Source organism: Nuphar pumila, chromosome 2 (genome assembly GCF_984573655.1).
Source record: "Nuphar pumila chromosome 2, dmNupPumi1.hap1.1, whole genome shotgun sequence".
In the NCBI taxonomy this organism is placed as follows: Eukaryota; Viridiplantae; Streptophyta; class Magnoliopsida; order Nymphaeales; family Nymphaeaceae; genus Nuphar; species Nuphar pumila.
In genome coordinates, this window is record NC_143250.1 from 136,153,428 (window position 1) to 136,170,959 (window position 17,532).

At 38.7% G+C, this 17,532-nt stretch overlaps 1 protein-coding gene across 1 annotated transcript in view; it reads left to right on the forward strand.

Annotated features, from left to right (window-relative positions):
* The first annotated feature begins 1,068 nt into the window (after positions 1-1,068).
* Positions 1,069-17,532, forward strand: part of LOC149847227 (secoisolariciresinol dehydrogenase-like) — a 30,006-nt gene continuing 13,542 nt past the window's right edge. Inside the window, exon 1 of the mRNA XM_089996875.1 lies at positions 1,069-1,193. Coding sequence (XP_089853001.1) covers positions 1,159-1,193 — 35 coding nt within the window. The 5' untranslated portion in view covers positions 1,069-1,158. The remainder of the gene's footprint in view (positions 1,194-17,532) is intronic.

Sequence of the window (17,532 nt, forward strand, 5' to 3'; positions counted from 1 at the left end):
GGCAGGGCAAGGCGAGGATCGGAGCGGGAGAAAGCGTAAGTTCATCCCCGCCTCCCGCCCCGCATGGGTTTTGACTTTAACCCTCATCTCGGCCTCCATCCCCCTTTCATATCCTTAATCCCTGTTCCAAATGGGGCGAGGAGGGGCAGGGCCCAGTTTCCCCGATCCACTGCCATCCCTATCCTTGTGGGCAAACATCAGTGGATATATGGTATTAATTAAATAAACCTTTATTAAATTTCATCTTCGGGTGCCAAACAGAGCGTAGGTTGCTGATTTCAACCTCATGGCAAAGAACCCCTCATGGGTGAATTAATTATTTTTAAACAATAAAAATGCCTTTCTTCCTTTTTCTTTTTCTACGATTAAAAAGTCAATCATGTTAATAAGGGTAAAATAAACTTAGTTTAGTCGTGGCCTAACTTGGCTAGAGCCTTTTTAACTCTTTTGTAAAAACTTTTTACATATTTGAAATCGATAAATGGAAAATTTTTATTTTAAATCGATAAATTTTTAGTTTTCAAATAATATTCTTTTTTCTCTTTTTTTTTTTGCATACTTTATAATGGTGATCTTTAATATGGTTTACGAATTACAAGTGGGGATTCTAGTTCATGCATATCTTTACTTAAAAAAAAAAAAGCCATTCAAATCTTTATTTCCAAAAACCAAAAGGCCGTTTAAATAGGGAAATGAAAACCTAATCCAAATGAAACAGTTGGTTGGATTTCCAGCCCATACATTTTTGAAACTTTAGCCTATGCATATCTTTATCTCAAACATGTTAATTATATTTCTTTTGTTATCTCTTATATTTTTTATTTTTAATAGTTATGTATTTTTATTTATTAGAAAAATAATTTAAAAATATATAATATAAGCCAAGTCCTCCCCCCCAAACGTTTTTTGCGAGTGTCGGCTATGATCTCCCCAAAAATAACTTTATTTGGGGGCCCCTCAAAATCCGCAAACGAAAAAGTCATTGGCTCACCGCAAGACACGTGAACAGTTTTGATTTCCTGTTTGATAAGGGTGTTGTCCCCAATTGTAATCAACTTTAACACCATTATAAAACCCCATTCATATCATGAGAGATGCAGAGAAATCAGCTGTTTGGCAATAGAAGGAGAGCATTTCTCTCTCAGGCGCTTGACAAAGATGAGCACCTCACCTCTTGCTATTGTTGCCCAAAGGTATGATGGTTCGTAGATTTTTTCTTCCAGTTACTCTTTTTTGTTTTCTTTTTAGTTAACAGAAATTTTCGGTTGGTTACTCGTGGCTCTTTATGTTGATGAAGTAACAATATGCGATTTGATAGTGATGTTCAGAAATCGTTTTTCTTTTTGAATCAGGGATTTCCAAAGTCATTTTGGTTGTTTGGCATAAGGAGACTAGGTGAATAAAAAATAGGTTCATGGAATTTGTCGGCACCAATTTAATGAATTCCCTTGCTCTATGTTACTTCAGAAAGACGAAACAAATTATCAATTCGTTTTCCACTGAAATTTTTTTATTCAAGTCAAAACTCCAGCCAATTGTTTTTCAAGTCTTTTTCTTCGTGCCTATTTCTTTTTCATTTTTTTATATTGAGTTGAAATGTAATAAGTTCCAAGTTTTTTTTTAGAATAAAAGTTGAGAATATATATCTAAAAGGTTTTTTAAGAAGGTTTGTTCATTAGGTATCAAGCCTTGAACGTTTTTTTTACTGTGAAAAGATAATTTTAAGCCATGAAATTTTAGTAAATTGTAGTCAGGGACGGAGCCACAAATCCAAGTTAGGCTGAACACACACACATATATATATATATATATATATATATATATATATATATATATATATATATATATATATATATAGAGAGAGAGAGAGAGAGAGAGAGAGAGAGAGAGAGAGCAACATTACCAAAATACATCCAACCGAATATTGGATGAGAGAGGAACATAAGAGTAAGACAGCCACCATCTAGATGGTCACTGTACACAGTTCAGAGTACAAGTAGATCCAAACCCCCGTCTCTACTATGTAATTTAAGAGTCAGATACACATCAAACATAACCCGCTGACGTAGCCTTCCAAAATTGAATTTGATGCCCCTGAAAAAGATATTGTTTCTTTCAGTCCATATCACCCACCATGCTGAAAACAACCATACCCGCCACAATAATCTCTCTTTTTTTTGTTTCGTAAACTCATGGGACCAAACAAGAGGTCCCGAATAACAGAACTCGAACGCGTTTGAACCGGCGGTGCACCCCAAGTTTGAAAGAATAGATCTAAAACTACCGAGCAAAACCAAAATAGGTGAGTCGTGTCCTCTACCGCCTTCTCGCAAAGAACACACATGCTTGGAAACTGAAGCCCCTGTTTCCTGACATTAATCTGGGTTTGAACACGATTCAGAGCCACTAACCACGCCAACGCATTTGCCCTTGGAGCGGGCCCCTTACCCCATATACAATCAATGGAAAACCAATCCATCCCGGATGACAACAAGAAATAGTAAACTTGCTTAATGGAGAACCTATCTCCACTCGCCATGGCCCAGTGAAGCCACGAGCGGCCATGGCCAGGCCTAAGACCCCTGTCACTGAAGGAGCGAAGTGTTTTCCGCCACTCCAACCAGAGGGACGAATGACACACTGAACTGGGCGTCAAAAGAAGGGAGTCAGGTAAACTACCATATTTCCCCCTAACAAACGTAGCCCAAGAAGATAGAGATGTGGAAGCGACCCAAGCCCACTTCAAGACTAAAATGATGTTCCTCTTTCTCAGAGTCAGAATCTCCAAGCCGCCTCGCTGCTTCGGGAGAACGATCTACTGCCAAGAAACAAGCGGGTACTTTTTGTGAGACGCATTCCCAGACCAAAGAAAGTGTGAAAGCAAACGGTTAATCGTTCGTTCTACTGTCGTCGGTATAATGGACATGCTCATACGAAAATCTGGTAATCTGGCCAAAACATGGCGAATGAGCGTCAATCGTCCTGCAAAAGATAAATATCGGGCCTTCCAAGACTGCAATCTCCCTTGCACCCGCTCTATAGTAAACGTCCAAGATGAAGTTCTCGACGGCTTCAGTGAGTGCAATGATAGACCCAAGAAATTAACAGGAAGGTCGGATATCGGGCAGTTGAAGATCCTTGCAGCAGCCGATTGGAGGAGAAGGTCAGCATTGAGTAAGACCAGAGCGCACTTACTCTTGTTCAGGCGAAGGCCAGACATTGCAGCGAATATTTTAATAATAAAACACAACTTAGACATTTGATTAACATTCGCATGACCAAATATTAAATTATCATCTGCATATTAAATTGTGTGACCAACAAAACCAGGAATGCCCAACGAATTCAAAAAGTCTGTTTGTTCTGCCCTTTTCATGAGAATAGGTAAACCCTCTGCCGCGATATTAAAAAGGATGGGGGCTAGGGGACAACCCTGTCGCACGCCTCTAGCTAACTTGAATTTTCCCCCTCTCATTCCGTTGATGCACACCGACGACACTGATTTTGTGACCAGCTCCTTAACCCATGCAATAAACCGGTTGCCGAACCCCATATTTGTTAGAGATTCAAACAAAAAATCCCATGCCAGACTATCATAAGCCTTGTGAAAATCCAATTTTAACAAGAAGTATGGTGCTCCAGTCTACTGTAAAGAGTGAAGAAGCTCAGTTGCACAAATAAATGACCCTTGCACACTTCGACATGGAATAAAAGCCCCCTGATTCGGAGAGACAAGTTGATCAATGACAACGCGCAACCGGTTAGCCAACACCTTAGATATAATGCGATACAGAGCGCCCATCACCGAAATCGGCTTGAAGTTGGATATGTCTAACACCCCTTGCCTTTTAGGAATCAAAGAAATGACTGCCACATGGTATGGTTTAGGTAGCCTGGCATTACGATAAAATTCATCAAACAACTGGAGCAGGTCAGCTTTAACAATTGACCAAAAAGCTTTGAAGAAGTCTACGTGAAAACCATCAAGGCCTGGGGCCTTCCATCCTGAGAGGCTGCTAATAGCATATGAAATCTCAGCTTCGGTGAATCTAGCCTGCAGAGGAACAACTTGGTTTGCCGCCAATCGCTTATAACCCATATCGCCGATGACCCCCCCAATGCCTACGTTAGTCGAATACAACCTTGAGAAATCAGAAGTAATAGCTGGCAGGCAATTATGCTGATCAAACTGGCATCCATCGATCTCGATCGAGAGGAACCGGTTCTTTCTGTACTTATTTGATGCATTCATATGAAAAAATAGTGTATTATCATAGCCATTTGCCAACCACGTAACTCTGGCCCTCAATTTCCATCTAAGCTCATCTCGCGCTCTCCATTCTGCAACGAGGGCAGAGAGGGCAACGATACGCTCCTGCAATTGAAGCACTTGACCCTCCGGCACACCAACAAGATCGACCTGACGTTGGGCCAAGGAGGAGAGCTCAGCTTCCCACTGACCGATGAACCTAAACTTGTTCAGGTTGTTAACGCTGAGTCATTTCTTAATACGATGCCGAAGACGAAGAAGCTTTGCATGGATGCGAATGGCCACCCAAGATCCTGAAACCGGTTGAGCCCACGATTGACCAACCAACTGCTGAAAGTCTGGCACACGAACCCACCATTCCTCAAAGGAGAACCTGCGACATGCTTTAAAGTCTGCGCCCTAAGAAACAATTAGTTGTCCATGATCGGACATGGTCCGCGACATCAGGCAAGCAGTGACATCCGGAACTGCGTGAAATAGATCTGGCGAGAGAAATACACGATCTAGTATCCGTAAGCAAGGGCGAGACCTCATATTTGACCACGAGAATTGCTCCCCCACATGAGGTATCGAGTACAGCTGGTTCCGCTGAACAAACTCCTAAAACCCCCTAATAGAGGAGTTGAGAAGAACAGGTAGACTAGAGTCCTGCATAGACAATAGGCAATTGAAATCTCCTCCCAAGCACTGAAGAGCTCCAAAGGTAACCAAAACTCGGTCCAAGTCAGCCCAGAAAGTTGGTCGCGAGGATGACACAACATGACCATACACAAAGGTGAAGACGACATCTTGTAGCGACGACAACAAGTTTGCACAAAGAGAGATGGAATAAAGACCAATATCCACTATTGTCGCCTTAAGAGAAGCTTTCCAAAGAACCAAGATGCCTCCAGCAAACCCAACGGCCGGTTTAAAAGCATATGCTGCACCTCTCGATAAGTAAGACGCCACTGATAACAAAATATTTTCCATTTTGGTTTCACAAATTGCGACGATGTCCGGACTTTCATATCTAATCCAGTTAGCTAAAAACAATCGCTTACGAGAGCAATTCATGCCCCTAATATTCCAAATACACATCTTCATGATAAGAAATCAGGGAGCACCCTAGTGCGCCTTTGCCTAACTGAGCGTCACACTGAGCTTGATCCATCTTCTTGAAAATGGGCTTGCGAACGGGCCAATGATTTCACTCTACGAAGGCTATTTGCAACCCTGTCCGCCGATTGTACTCGAGGAACAATCTGCTGCTGGATCGAAGAAAGCTGCTCGGGTGAAATCTGCACTCCTAATGCCCGCGCAGCCTCGGCGAAGGACATACCCCAAATGACGAACCTGTCCTCGACCCCCTGTGCCCCACAATCCGAACATAACAAATCTGGGCAAGGTTGTGGATGCACAGGTTGCGAGCAAGAGACCTCTGAGACCCCCTGAACAGGTGCTCCGAGATTCTCCACGGGACAACCCCCGTCTTGATCGGGTAGGCAGTCTGTCAATCACAGAAATTGAGTTTGTTGCGACATGCAAGGAGAAATCGAGACCACGCAGGTAAAACCAAAAAAACACATCGGGGCAGACCCCATGCAAACTAGGATGCTTTTATGGGGTAGGAATCTCGACAAGATACGACGGGTAGAATCAGTAGAATAAAAGATTCCACGATCATCAAAAAAAGAATAAGCCCCGGATCTATCATGGTGGATAGATGCATCACACCTCTCGGAAGCAAGATTGTGCTGGCGACTCAATAATCAAAGAGGCAAACCAGATGAACGTACGTTAGATGTACGAACAGAGCCCAAAAATTTCTCCATGCAAGTTGACCCACACTCCATCCTGAGAACAGTCGTACTTATTAACTCTTTAGGGCGAATGTGATAGCTAGCCGACTGATAAGGACGCTTCTCGATGGTTGCTTCGAGATACAAACGAAAGAACTGTGGTGAACGATCGGCCTTGCGGAACGAACATACGGCATCAGATATCTTCAACGGTACCCAGAGCGATCCAATCTTAACCGCCGAAAATGGAGAGGTGCCTGCCTCCAAAGCACACACTTGCGCCACATCACAGAAAAATACACCAGGTTTACAAGGAGCAGGAACCCATTGCCTGGCCTGTGGTGAAGTTTTCGGCATACGAGACTCATCGGCTAGACAAACAATACGTCAAATTCTCGAACTATCCGAGCCACACCTATGACAAAAAACTCTGGAACGAAAATTGCGATTGGAACACACATTACACCACCAGTCCCCCGGTTTTGCCCGACCCACATCGGCCCGTCGCCTAAGGTTACATCAAGATGGTTGCCACGTCGGCCTAACCAACTTCCACCCCTCTAATACATCCGTGTTAGAGCACCGCCGAAAAAAAGGAGCACTGAGCGACCCCTGAATCCCATTGTCTTCAAGAGCTTCTCTGCGAAGGGACTTAACAAACCCCCGAACGTCAGCTAAATCAAGCGTTCGTTGACGCACGCGCAGACCAGGAACCCAGCTAAGGATGTGAAGAATCCCTGAGACAACCTGAAAGGGACCCTAACGGGAGCCCTCCACTTACGGAGCGACACAACCAAGGCCCAAGCATTAATCCCATTTGCCAACTCTCGGAGAGCCTCTCTGTTGCGAGAAACTGAACGACTACACGAGATACTCCAAAAACGATCGTGCCCCCATGACTTGTCTCTTATCCTCAGCAAAGAGAGAGAGAGAGAGAGACTTACTGTCTCCTTCAACGAGACCTTTGCAGGGAAGGCCAATCTGAAGGCTGGAGACGTGATACTGCTCCTCCAAGACTGGAACGAGGAGTTCAGAAAGGCTGCTTGGGCTATCTTTGATCTCAGCGACAATCCGTTGAGGTTGGGGAGTGCAGACTATGCAGAACGCGAGAGGGGCTCTGCTGGCTGAGCTCTGTCACGGTGAGTAGGGGTTGTCGCAGATGTCTACCGTTGGGGGCCAACGTTGGAGATGGTGGTTTGGGAGTGGCCGACGACTAGAGATGGATGGTGGTCAATGATGGCTAAATATGAATGCTGACGTTGGTGGCCGCTAGGGGCCGACGTAGGTCGATGAGGCTATAGATGGACGCTGACGGCAGTGGCCGCCGATGGCTGCCTGATGGCCGAGAAAGAGAGATAGGGGTTTGGGAGTGTTGAGGGACAAGGAGAAACAACTGATGGGGTTGAGGGTTTGGGAGTATTGACAGAAGATCAAGAGCCGCAGATGGCTGCCGCTAGGGCCGACGTTGGTCGAAAGAGGCTATAGATGGGCGCTGACGGTGGTGGCCGCAGAAGGCTGCCTGATGGCCAACGATGGAAACAAGGGTTTGGGATGGACTGTTGAGAGAAGCCAAGACACCACAGATGGCAAACCTCATATGGCCGACGATGGCTCAACGGCTAGATTTTTCCGAGGGAGAGAGCGTTGGTGAGAGACGTCGGTCGGAGAGAGAGGCAGGTCACGGAGGATGCCGGTCGGAGAGAGGAGCAGGTCACGGAAAATGTCGGCGGAGGAGAGGCAGGAAACTTAGGAGCGATGTCCGGCCGTTAGATGGGCGAAGGTTTGAGAACGCAGAGGGCAGAGGCAAAGAGGAGGCTTCCAGAGCTATGGAGCTCAGATCAGAGATAGAGATAGAGAGAGAGTGCTGATGGGAGGGGAAGGTCGACGACAACAATGGGGTGCGACAGTGGCAGTTGTTGCGATTGTGGGAAAAAAGAGGGGGTTACAGTGGCCGACGGTGAGGCTCGGGTAGAGGCTCTTGCAATCAGGTAGGAGGTGGTTGTTGAAGGCCAAGGAGGGTTCAAGCGACTGGCATGACAGAAGGCATTAGAGAAATGGTCAGACCAAATGATGTCGCTCTCCTCGAGCTTGAGGGCAGAGGAGTCAGGGTCGGGTTGCTTCAATCCGAGAGAGAGAGAGAGAGAGAGAGAGAGAGAGAGAGAGAGAGAGTAGGGATGGAAGGGCACAACATCCGGGCAAGGGTGAGCACTACACACCCTTAACCAAACCCCCTTATTGGGGACTTTCAGGTCAGTATGTAGCTCCACCCCACTGATTGTGGGCCATTGATTTTGTATGCTTTTAAGAAAACTGCTTACATATCAAAATCGCATGATCTAAAACTCAATTTCTACTAAATTGACCTTTTAGATCACATCCATATGGTCTGATCTAAAAATCAATGAAAAGAAGGTGATTTCTGCTCAATAGTTTTATACATTCATTAGCACCAAATATTAACCCATTATAATAAAATTACCAGTAATTATATTGAAAATTTTGAAATAACACATTAGAAGATTGAAATAGGCAACTCAAGCAACTAGGGATGGCAATTAACTGGACTTTATCTGATATTCGACCTAATTTGATTCCTTTAATTTGTATTTGTTAAGTCAAAACCATATCCCATTGTAATTGGTGTTAGTCACACAAAGAATCAGGCTGATGAAATAGCAACCGATTCTCTATCTAGCAAAGTTATCCAGAAAGATAGACTTATCATACCTCAACAAGGAAGTGGGACAAAGCCAACCAATGAACAATATAGTTGCACTAGAAATCTGGAAGATCAAATTACTGTTTCCATCATTTCCTCAATGTAATGCTATTTTATAGGAGATAGCCTGGCTGGTTGATAACGTGTATCTCTATTTTCTATATATTTGTTTAATGGAACCTCTCTCATGTGTGTGTGAGAGAGAAAAGTCTCTGTCGGAGATGTAGGTGTTAAAAACACTGAACCACGTTAAATTCTGGTTGTCCGTTGTTTTTATGGTATCAAAGCTCATCCGATTAAAGCTGCGTCTTCAGCCATTTCCAGTGTATAGCATGGCGTTCAATGTTGAGAGCTCCAACATTATCAGTAACTCCACAGGTACAACATATTCTTCTTCTCTGTTGCAATATCCCAATAATCTTCAACAACTTCTTTCTGTGAAATTAACCACATAAAACTACATGATATGGGAGTCACAGTTTACTCCCATACTGATTTCCTTTGACTTAATGGGATTCATCGATGGATCCAAATCAACACCTCCTATGTTAAAGTAAGGAACCACTGAGATCAGTGAAACCTTGTCTAAAGAAACACACTCAAGTCATTGGGCTAAAATCCTCTGCCCATGTTTGGAATGCTTTAAAGTAGACCTATGCTGCTCATTCCAGATATCGAATCATGCAATTAAAATGTCAATTGCAAGATCTAAAAAAGAAGTAGAGCCAAAGCCATTGCTCATCAATTCGCTATTGCATCTAAACCGATTGATGAGGATGACCTAATACTTTATATCCTCAGAGGGTTACCAAACTAATATCATGATTTTTGCATCAATATTGAAACCCAGAAAGAACCCATTTCTTTACCTGAGTTGCACAGCCTCTTATGCAAGAGGTCAATCTAAAGGAACGTAATGATCCGGTTGATGAATCACTTATGCCGGTTGTGTAACGCTCCAAAATTTTTAACCTTAATTATAGTTCAAATATTAAGATTTTGAGACCAATTTTTTTTTATAAGTATAAGTAAATCAGATCTTATAATGCAGAAACGATTTTTAAAAACAGTTAAGACTTTGGGCGCAGTTACACTAAAGATAACAATCAAATCAAAATGTATGAAATATACACATTTCAAACCACATATAATATAAGACTGAAATATGAAGAGTTTTAATTTCATTTCAAATCAGAGTATGAAAACAATACTTCAGTCTCTACATGATCAAGTACTTAAAACGAAAAGACCATGAATACCAAGATTGCAAGGTAAGAGTGGACTATTGATGATGCAACTCGACTTGCAAGGTAAGAGTGGACTATTGAGGATGCAACTCGACCAGCCCTTTGCTCCAACTACCCATCATATTTTACCTGCATTACCTGTCCTCTATAAAACGGGGCCCGACTCGCTAAATTCTGGTAAAACAACCAAAACTCAAACTTAAAGAAAACATATCAAGCATTTAAAGGTAAATATATATTATTCATCCATCGTCAAGTGATAGACAAGGGAACAACGACCTATGACTCACGTAATAAAGCATTTAAAAGCATTTCATTACTTAATATTCTATTCAGCAATAACTCACGTAATAAAGCATAATCTATATGCATTCAAGTCATACAGGTTATCGCATAAATAAATAAATAAATAAATATATATATATCTAAGACATTCAGATCATTGCATCATTTTCATATGCATTCATAATTCTTATAAACAATAAGTCAAATCACATTTGACCATTCCAACATGAAACACATGCACATACCTTATAAGTAATTTAGTTAGATATTCATGATACACATCAATCATGATACATAGGTGTGCTATATTTACTCAGACAATCATAATGCAATCATTTGCAATGAAACTATGTAGGCGTGATGTATCATTCACCTAATAAGTCAAAACTAGTCATTTGTAGGCATGATGTGACATTCACTTATACGCTAACATAATCGTCATAATCATAACCTCACATTAATATCTAAAATCAATAAGAATCTGAGTTTAATATATAATTATGCTATAATAGAAAAGCCAAATCTATAGATTCATAACTAGCTATCTCAATCAACTCAGAAGATCATCACAATTCATCATAACATTTCATTTATTCATAATAAAGATTTACAAAATCCACTTGGTATGAGAAATGTACAACTTCACAAGGAGTTACTGCCCTAGACGGATGGTCTGCCTGGTCTTGGACAATGCACTTCCTTACAGGAATATACTGTCTTCATGGGCTACCCGCTCTTGGACAATGCACTTCCTCGTAGAGACTTACCGCTCTAGCCGGATTACCTGATCTGGTCATGCACACCCTCACAGAGAATCCTTTGAGAACAGTTCTTTAACGGGTACCACATCCAGTGAAAACTATTATGATACATGAATCAATACAATTGACCACTTTCAGGGTCGATAGCCATAAACACGGGTATAAGCATGTATACAATCAAAGCATCACATCATACATCACTTCAAATGGCATTAAAATTATAAAATCACATATTTAACTAATAAGGCTTCATGAACCAAAGTTCATTATTAAACTTAAACATTTATCGTATGCATTCATAATTTCATTTCACGTGGCATTTAAATCATATCATATATAAGCATATTGTCCTATGCATCATATCATCGCCATAAAGAACATTGCACTTTATAAATTGAACCTTGAAGCATTCGTAAACAAAATATGAGTTTTATGCATGAATACGTGAACACACACATTTCATAATATGAAGCAACTAAACCTCAACATACATAACTCCTACGTAGTGCGAGATTTGTACACACGATAAAAGTCATATGCATTTTTTACCACATGAATCTATATATCACTTTAGATATAATTGTGAAAGGGTTGGTCAAAATCTCATTGGCCATCCTACCGTACATCATACGTATATATTTCTCAAGCAAACATGACATACAAGTTCAAAATAATTTATAACATTCGCATGCATTCTTCTATACAAGAATAAATGAGTCCATCATATGGCAAGACAATATATATAACATTCACAGTATGCATCAAACACGACTTATACATATTCATAGTAGCTATATGTGCACCATGTATCAAATTTATACAAATGCACAAAGCAATATAGTATGCGCAAACCAAAGTATGATGACACACATTGCATATATATTATACATTTATAAGTGCACGGGTATTCAAACCCACACATAGGTGTACCTGCAACAAACACACTCTATATTCCACTAACTACAATCATGACAAGCATGATCTCCGAATTACAATCACAAGAGTCCTAAATATCCATAACTAAGTAAAGTGTGTGAGCATAACTTATATTCGCAATTCATTTAAATATTCAGTACAACGACACCATGCTTACACAATTAGTGCCTAAACATGCTCTCTACAAGTTCAGTTAAGGTATCTTACCTTAATCATGTGAAGAACAATGATTCGAAACTCAAAAAACTGAGTTTCGAAGTCCGCAAAGATCACTACCCAAGCAATACAATGAACCCTTCGTGTGCGATAGCAAATGCAAAAAACTCAAAAAATGCCAAGTATAACAAGATTAGCCAAAAATGACAAATTACCCTATAAATTATTACCAAGAGCCAAATAATACACAAATACACTCTAACAATTTACAAACTCCATCAAAATATATTGAAATATAATATATATATATATATATATAAATAGTGATTTATAGCCCAAAATAGTTCTATAAATGCAAATTATATCCTAATTGGCTTGAATGAACAAATGAATATGTAATAAATAAATAAATGAAATTCAAAAGCTAGAAACACATTTCTAATTTGGAGATAACAAAAAGAGTTCTTTATTTATTAATAATCCTTAAAAATTACGGGTTTTACATCCTACCCCCGTTAAAAGAAATTCCATCATCGAAATTTATACAATCATTTAAACATGTGGGAGTATTCATTAGGTCATTGACCCTTCTTACCCAAATCATCTGGTGAAGAAAAGATCACAAAATAAATATGAGTCTTAGGCATATTTTTAAATTAGCATCAACAACATTTCAAACATCACAAATCATATAAGTCTTTCACATTTAATATTGACACCTTTCATATATGTGCATCTACAAGATTTAGAAACGAATACCTTACTCGCGACGGTCGTCTTACTCGCATCTCGTGACCACTGTTACCAAACTGCTCTGATACCATTTGTAACGCCCCAAAAATTTTAACCTTAATTATAGTTCAAATATTAAAATTTTGAAACCATTTTTTTTTATAAGTATAAGTAAATCAGATCTTATAATGCAGAAACAATTTTTAAAAACGGTTAAGACTTTGGGCACAGTTACATTAAAGATAACAATCAAATCAAAATATATGGGATATACACATTTCAAACCACGTACAATATAAGACTGAAATATAAAGAGTTTTAATTTTATTTCAAATCAGAGTATGAAAACAATACTTCAGTCTCTACATGATCAAGTACTTAAAACGAAAAGATCATGAATACCAAGATTGCAAGGTAAGAGTGAACCCTTGATGATGCAGCTCGACCAGCCCTTTGCTCCAACTACTCTTCATACTTTACTTGCATTACCTATCCTCCATAAAACGGGGTCAGACTCGTTAAAGTCTGGTAAAGCAACCAAAACTCAAACTTAAAGAAAACATATCAAGCATTTAAAGGTAAATATATATTATTCATCCATCGTCAAGTGATAGACAAGGGAACGTCCTATGAGTAATTCATTTCAAAAATTCGAACATAAAACATTTCATCACTTAATATTCTACTCAACAATAACTCACGTAATAAAGCATAATCTATATGCATTCAAGTCATACAAGTCATCGCATAAATAAATAAATATATATATATATATACATATATATATAAGACATTCAGATCATTGCATCATTTTCATGTGCATTCATAATTCTTATAAACAATAAGTCAAATCACATTTGACCATTCCAACGTGAAACACATGCACATAACTTATAAGTAATTTAGTTAGATATTCATGATACACATCAATCATGATACATAAGTATGATATATTTACTCAGACAATCATAATGCAGTCATTTGCAATGAAACTATGTAGGCGTGATGTATCATTCACCTAATAAGTCAAAACTAATCATTTATAGGCATGATGTGTCATTCACCTATACGCTAACATAATCATTATAATCATAACCTCACATCAATATCTAAAATCAATAAAAATCTGATTATCATATCTGAGTTCAATATATAATCATGATATAATAGAAAAGCCAAATTTATAGATTCATAACGGGCTATCTCAATCAACTCAAAAGATCATCACAATTCATCATAACATTTCATTTATTCATAATAAAAATTTACAAAATCCATGCTGGATCACTTGGTCTGGGAAATATACAACCTCACAAGGAGTTGACGCCCTAGACAGATGGTCTGCCTGGTCTTCGACAATGCACTTCCTCACAGGAATATACCATCTTTACAGGCTACCCGCTCTTGGACAATACACTTTCTCACAGAGACTTGCCGCTTTAACTGGATTACCTGATCTAGTCATGCACACCCTCACAGAGAATCCTTTGGGAACAGTTCCTCAACAAGTACCATATAGAGTGAAAACTATTATGATACATGCATCAATACAATTGACCACTCTTAGGGTCGATAGCCATAAACACGAGCATAAGCATGTATACAATCAAAGCATCACATCATACATCACTTCATATGGCATTGAAATTATAAAATCACACATTTAACCAATAAGGCTTCATGAACCAAAGTTCACTATTGAACTTAAACATTTATTGCATGCATTCATAATTTCATTTCACATGGCATTTAAATCATATCATATATAAGCATATTATCTTACGCATTATATCATCGCCATAAAGAACATTGCACTTTATAAATTGAACATCGAAGCATGTGTAAACAAAATATGAGTTCTATGTATGCATACGTGAACACACACATTTCATAATATGAAGCAACTAAACCTCAACATACATAACTCCTACGTAGTGCGAGATTTGTACAAACGATAAAAGTCATATGCATTTTTTACCACATGAATCTATATATCACTTTAGATATAATTGTGAAAGGGTTGGTCAAAATCTCATTGGCCATCCTACCGTACATCATACGTATATATTTCTCAAGCAAACATGACATACAAGTTCAAAATAATTTATAACATTCGCATGCATTCTTCTATACAAGAATAAATGAGTCCATCATATGGCAAGACAATATATATAACATTCACAGTATGCATCAAACACGACTTATACATATTCATAGTAGCTATATGTGCACCATGTATCAAATTTATACAAATGCACAAAACAATATAATATGCGCAAACCAAAGTATGATGACACACATTGCATATATATTATACATTTATAAGTGCACGGGCATTCAAACCCACACATAGGTGTACCTGCAACAAACACACTCCATATTCTGCTAACTACAATCATGATGAGCATGATCTCCGAATTACAATCACAAGAGTCTTAGATATCCATAATTAAGTGAAGTGTGTGAGCATAACTTATATTTGCAATTCATTTAAATATGCAGTGCAACGGCACCATGCTTACATAATTAGTGCCTAAACATGCTCTCTACTAGTTCAGTTAAGGTATCTTACCTTAATAATGCAAATAATATTGAATCGAAACTCAAAAAAATTGAGGAGTTTCGAAGTCCGCAAAGATCACTACCCAAGCAATACAATGAATCCTTCGTGTGCGATCGCAAATGCCAAAAACTCAAAAAATATCAATTATAACAAGATTAGACAAAAAATAGCAAATTACTCTATAAATCATTATCAAGAGCCAAATAACACACAAATATACTTCAATAATTTACAAACTCCATCAAAAATATATTTAAATATTTATATATATATATATATAATGATTTATAGCCCAAAATAGTTCTATAAATGCAAATTATACCCTGATTGGCTTGAATGAACAAATGAATATGTAATAAATAAACAAATAAATGAAATTCAAAAGCTAGAAACATATTTCTAATTTGGAGATAAAAAATGAGTTCTTTATTTATTAATAATCCTTAAAAATTATGGGTTTTACAAGATGCCAACATGATGATCAAATCAAATTCTGGTCAAAATCAAAATCAAAATTATAGCAAAGGTCGAGGATGAACTAATTACCAAGGCAGAAATAGGAATTACCAAGGTAAAGAGAAACCAACATGTCAAATATGCGAGAAGGTAGGCCATATTGTTAAACATTTTTGGTCTTATACCAACCTGTTGAAAGAAAAAGGTCATGGTCCAAAGGTTTTTAACGTTGCTTCAGAAAGGACACAAGCTCAGAAGTATGAAGATGACAATTGGTACCCTGACTCGGGGGCCACGCATCATGTCACCAATGATCTAAATAATCTATCCATACATGTCGAATATCAAGGAAATAATGAATTGAAGGTTGGAGATGGATCATGTTTGCATATCTCTAACATTGGCTCCTCTAGAGTTAATAAAAAAATTGTCTTGAATGATGTTTTGCATGTTCCCACTATTACTCGCAATTTGTTGTCAGTTCAGAGATTTGCTAGAGATAATGGTGTGGTCTTTGAATTTCACCTGAATGTTTGTTATTTTAATGTTCAAGGAACGGGGATCACTCTTTGGGAAGGATCCAACATTGAAAGACTTTACAAACTTGATTTGATAAGGCAAAGAAAAGAAAGCTACAATGCTCAAAAAGACTTCGTGGATCATTGGCACAAGAGACTTGGCCATCCCGCTCTTACAATAGTTAAACATGTTCTTGATTCAATAAGTTTATCTTATGATCTTGTTTTCTCAGATTCCTTATGTGAAGCATGTCAAAAAGCAAAAAGTCATAGATTACCGTTTCAAAACTGACAACGTCAAGTTGAAGTTCCTCTTGAAATAGTTTATTCAGACGTTTGGGGACCAACCCCAATTATTAGTTCTAATGGTTTCAGATATTACATTATATATATGGATGCCTTTTCAAAGTATGTTTGGTTATATCTGTTCAAAAATAAATCAGACGTTCTTCAAGTCTTCCAGGCTTTTAAATCCTTTGCTGAAAATATTACAGGGCACAAATTAGACAAGAATTTCAAGCTTTAAAACCATATCTTGTGGAAAATGGGTTTGGGCATAGAATTTCATGTCCACACACTCCCGAACAAAGTGGGATGGCCGAGAGGCGTCATAGACACATTGTGGAAACAAGTTTGACTCTCATGGCTGAAGCAAATCTACCAAAAAAATTCTGGTCTTATGCTTTTTCTACTGTAGTATACTTGATAAATAAAATGCCTACCAAACAACTTGGCTTTGCTTCTTCAATAGAAAAGTTGTATAAAGAGGTACTTGATTATAACTTGTTAAAGGTTTTTGGATGTACCTTTACCCTTATTTGAGAGCCTATACAAAGCATAAATTGGACCTCAGATCTGAAAAATGTGTTTTTCTTGGCTATGCTCCTCAACATAGAGGATACTATTGCATGAGCTTAAAAGATGAAAAAGTTTTTAATTCTCGACATGTTAATTTTGATCAGACAAATTTTCCCTTTAAAACACAAATGAGAAAAGAGTTGTATTCAAAAGAGACTGGTCCCTACAAGGAGCTTGTGTTTGACAATCCCAACACCATCTTACATTTTCCCTGTCATGCTAATCCAAATAGTGATGTCAATACCCAAAC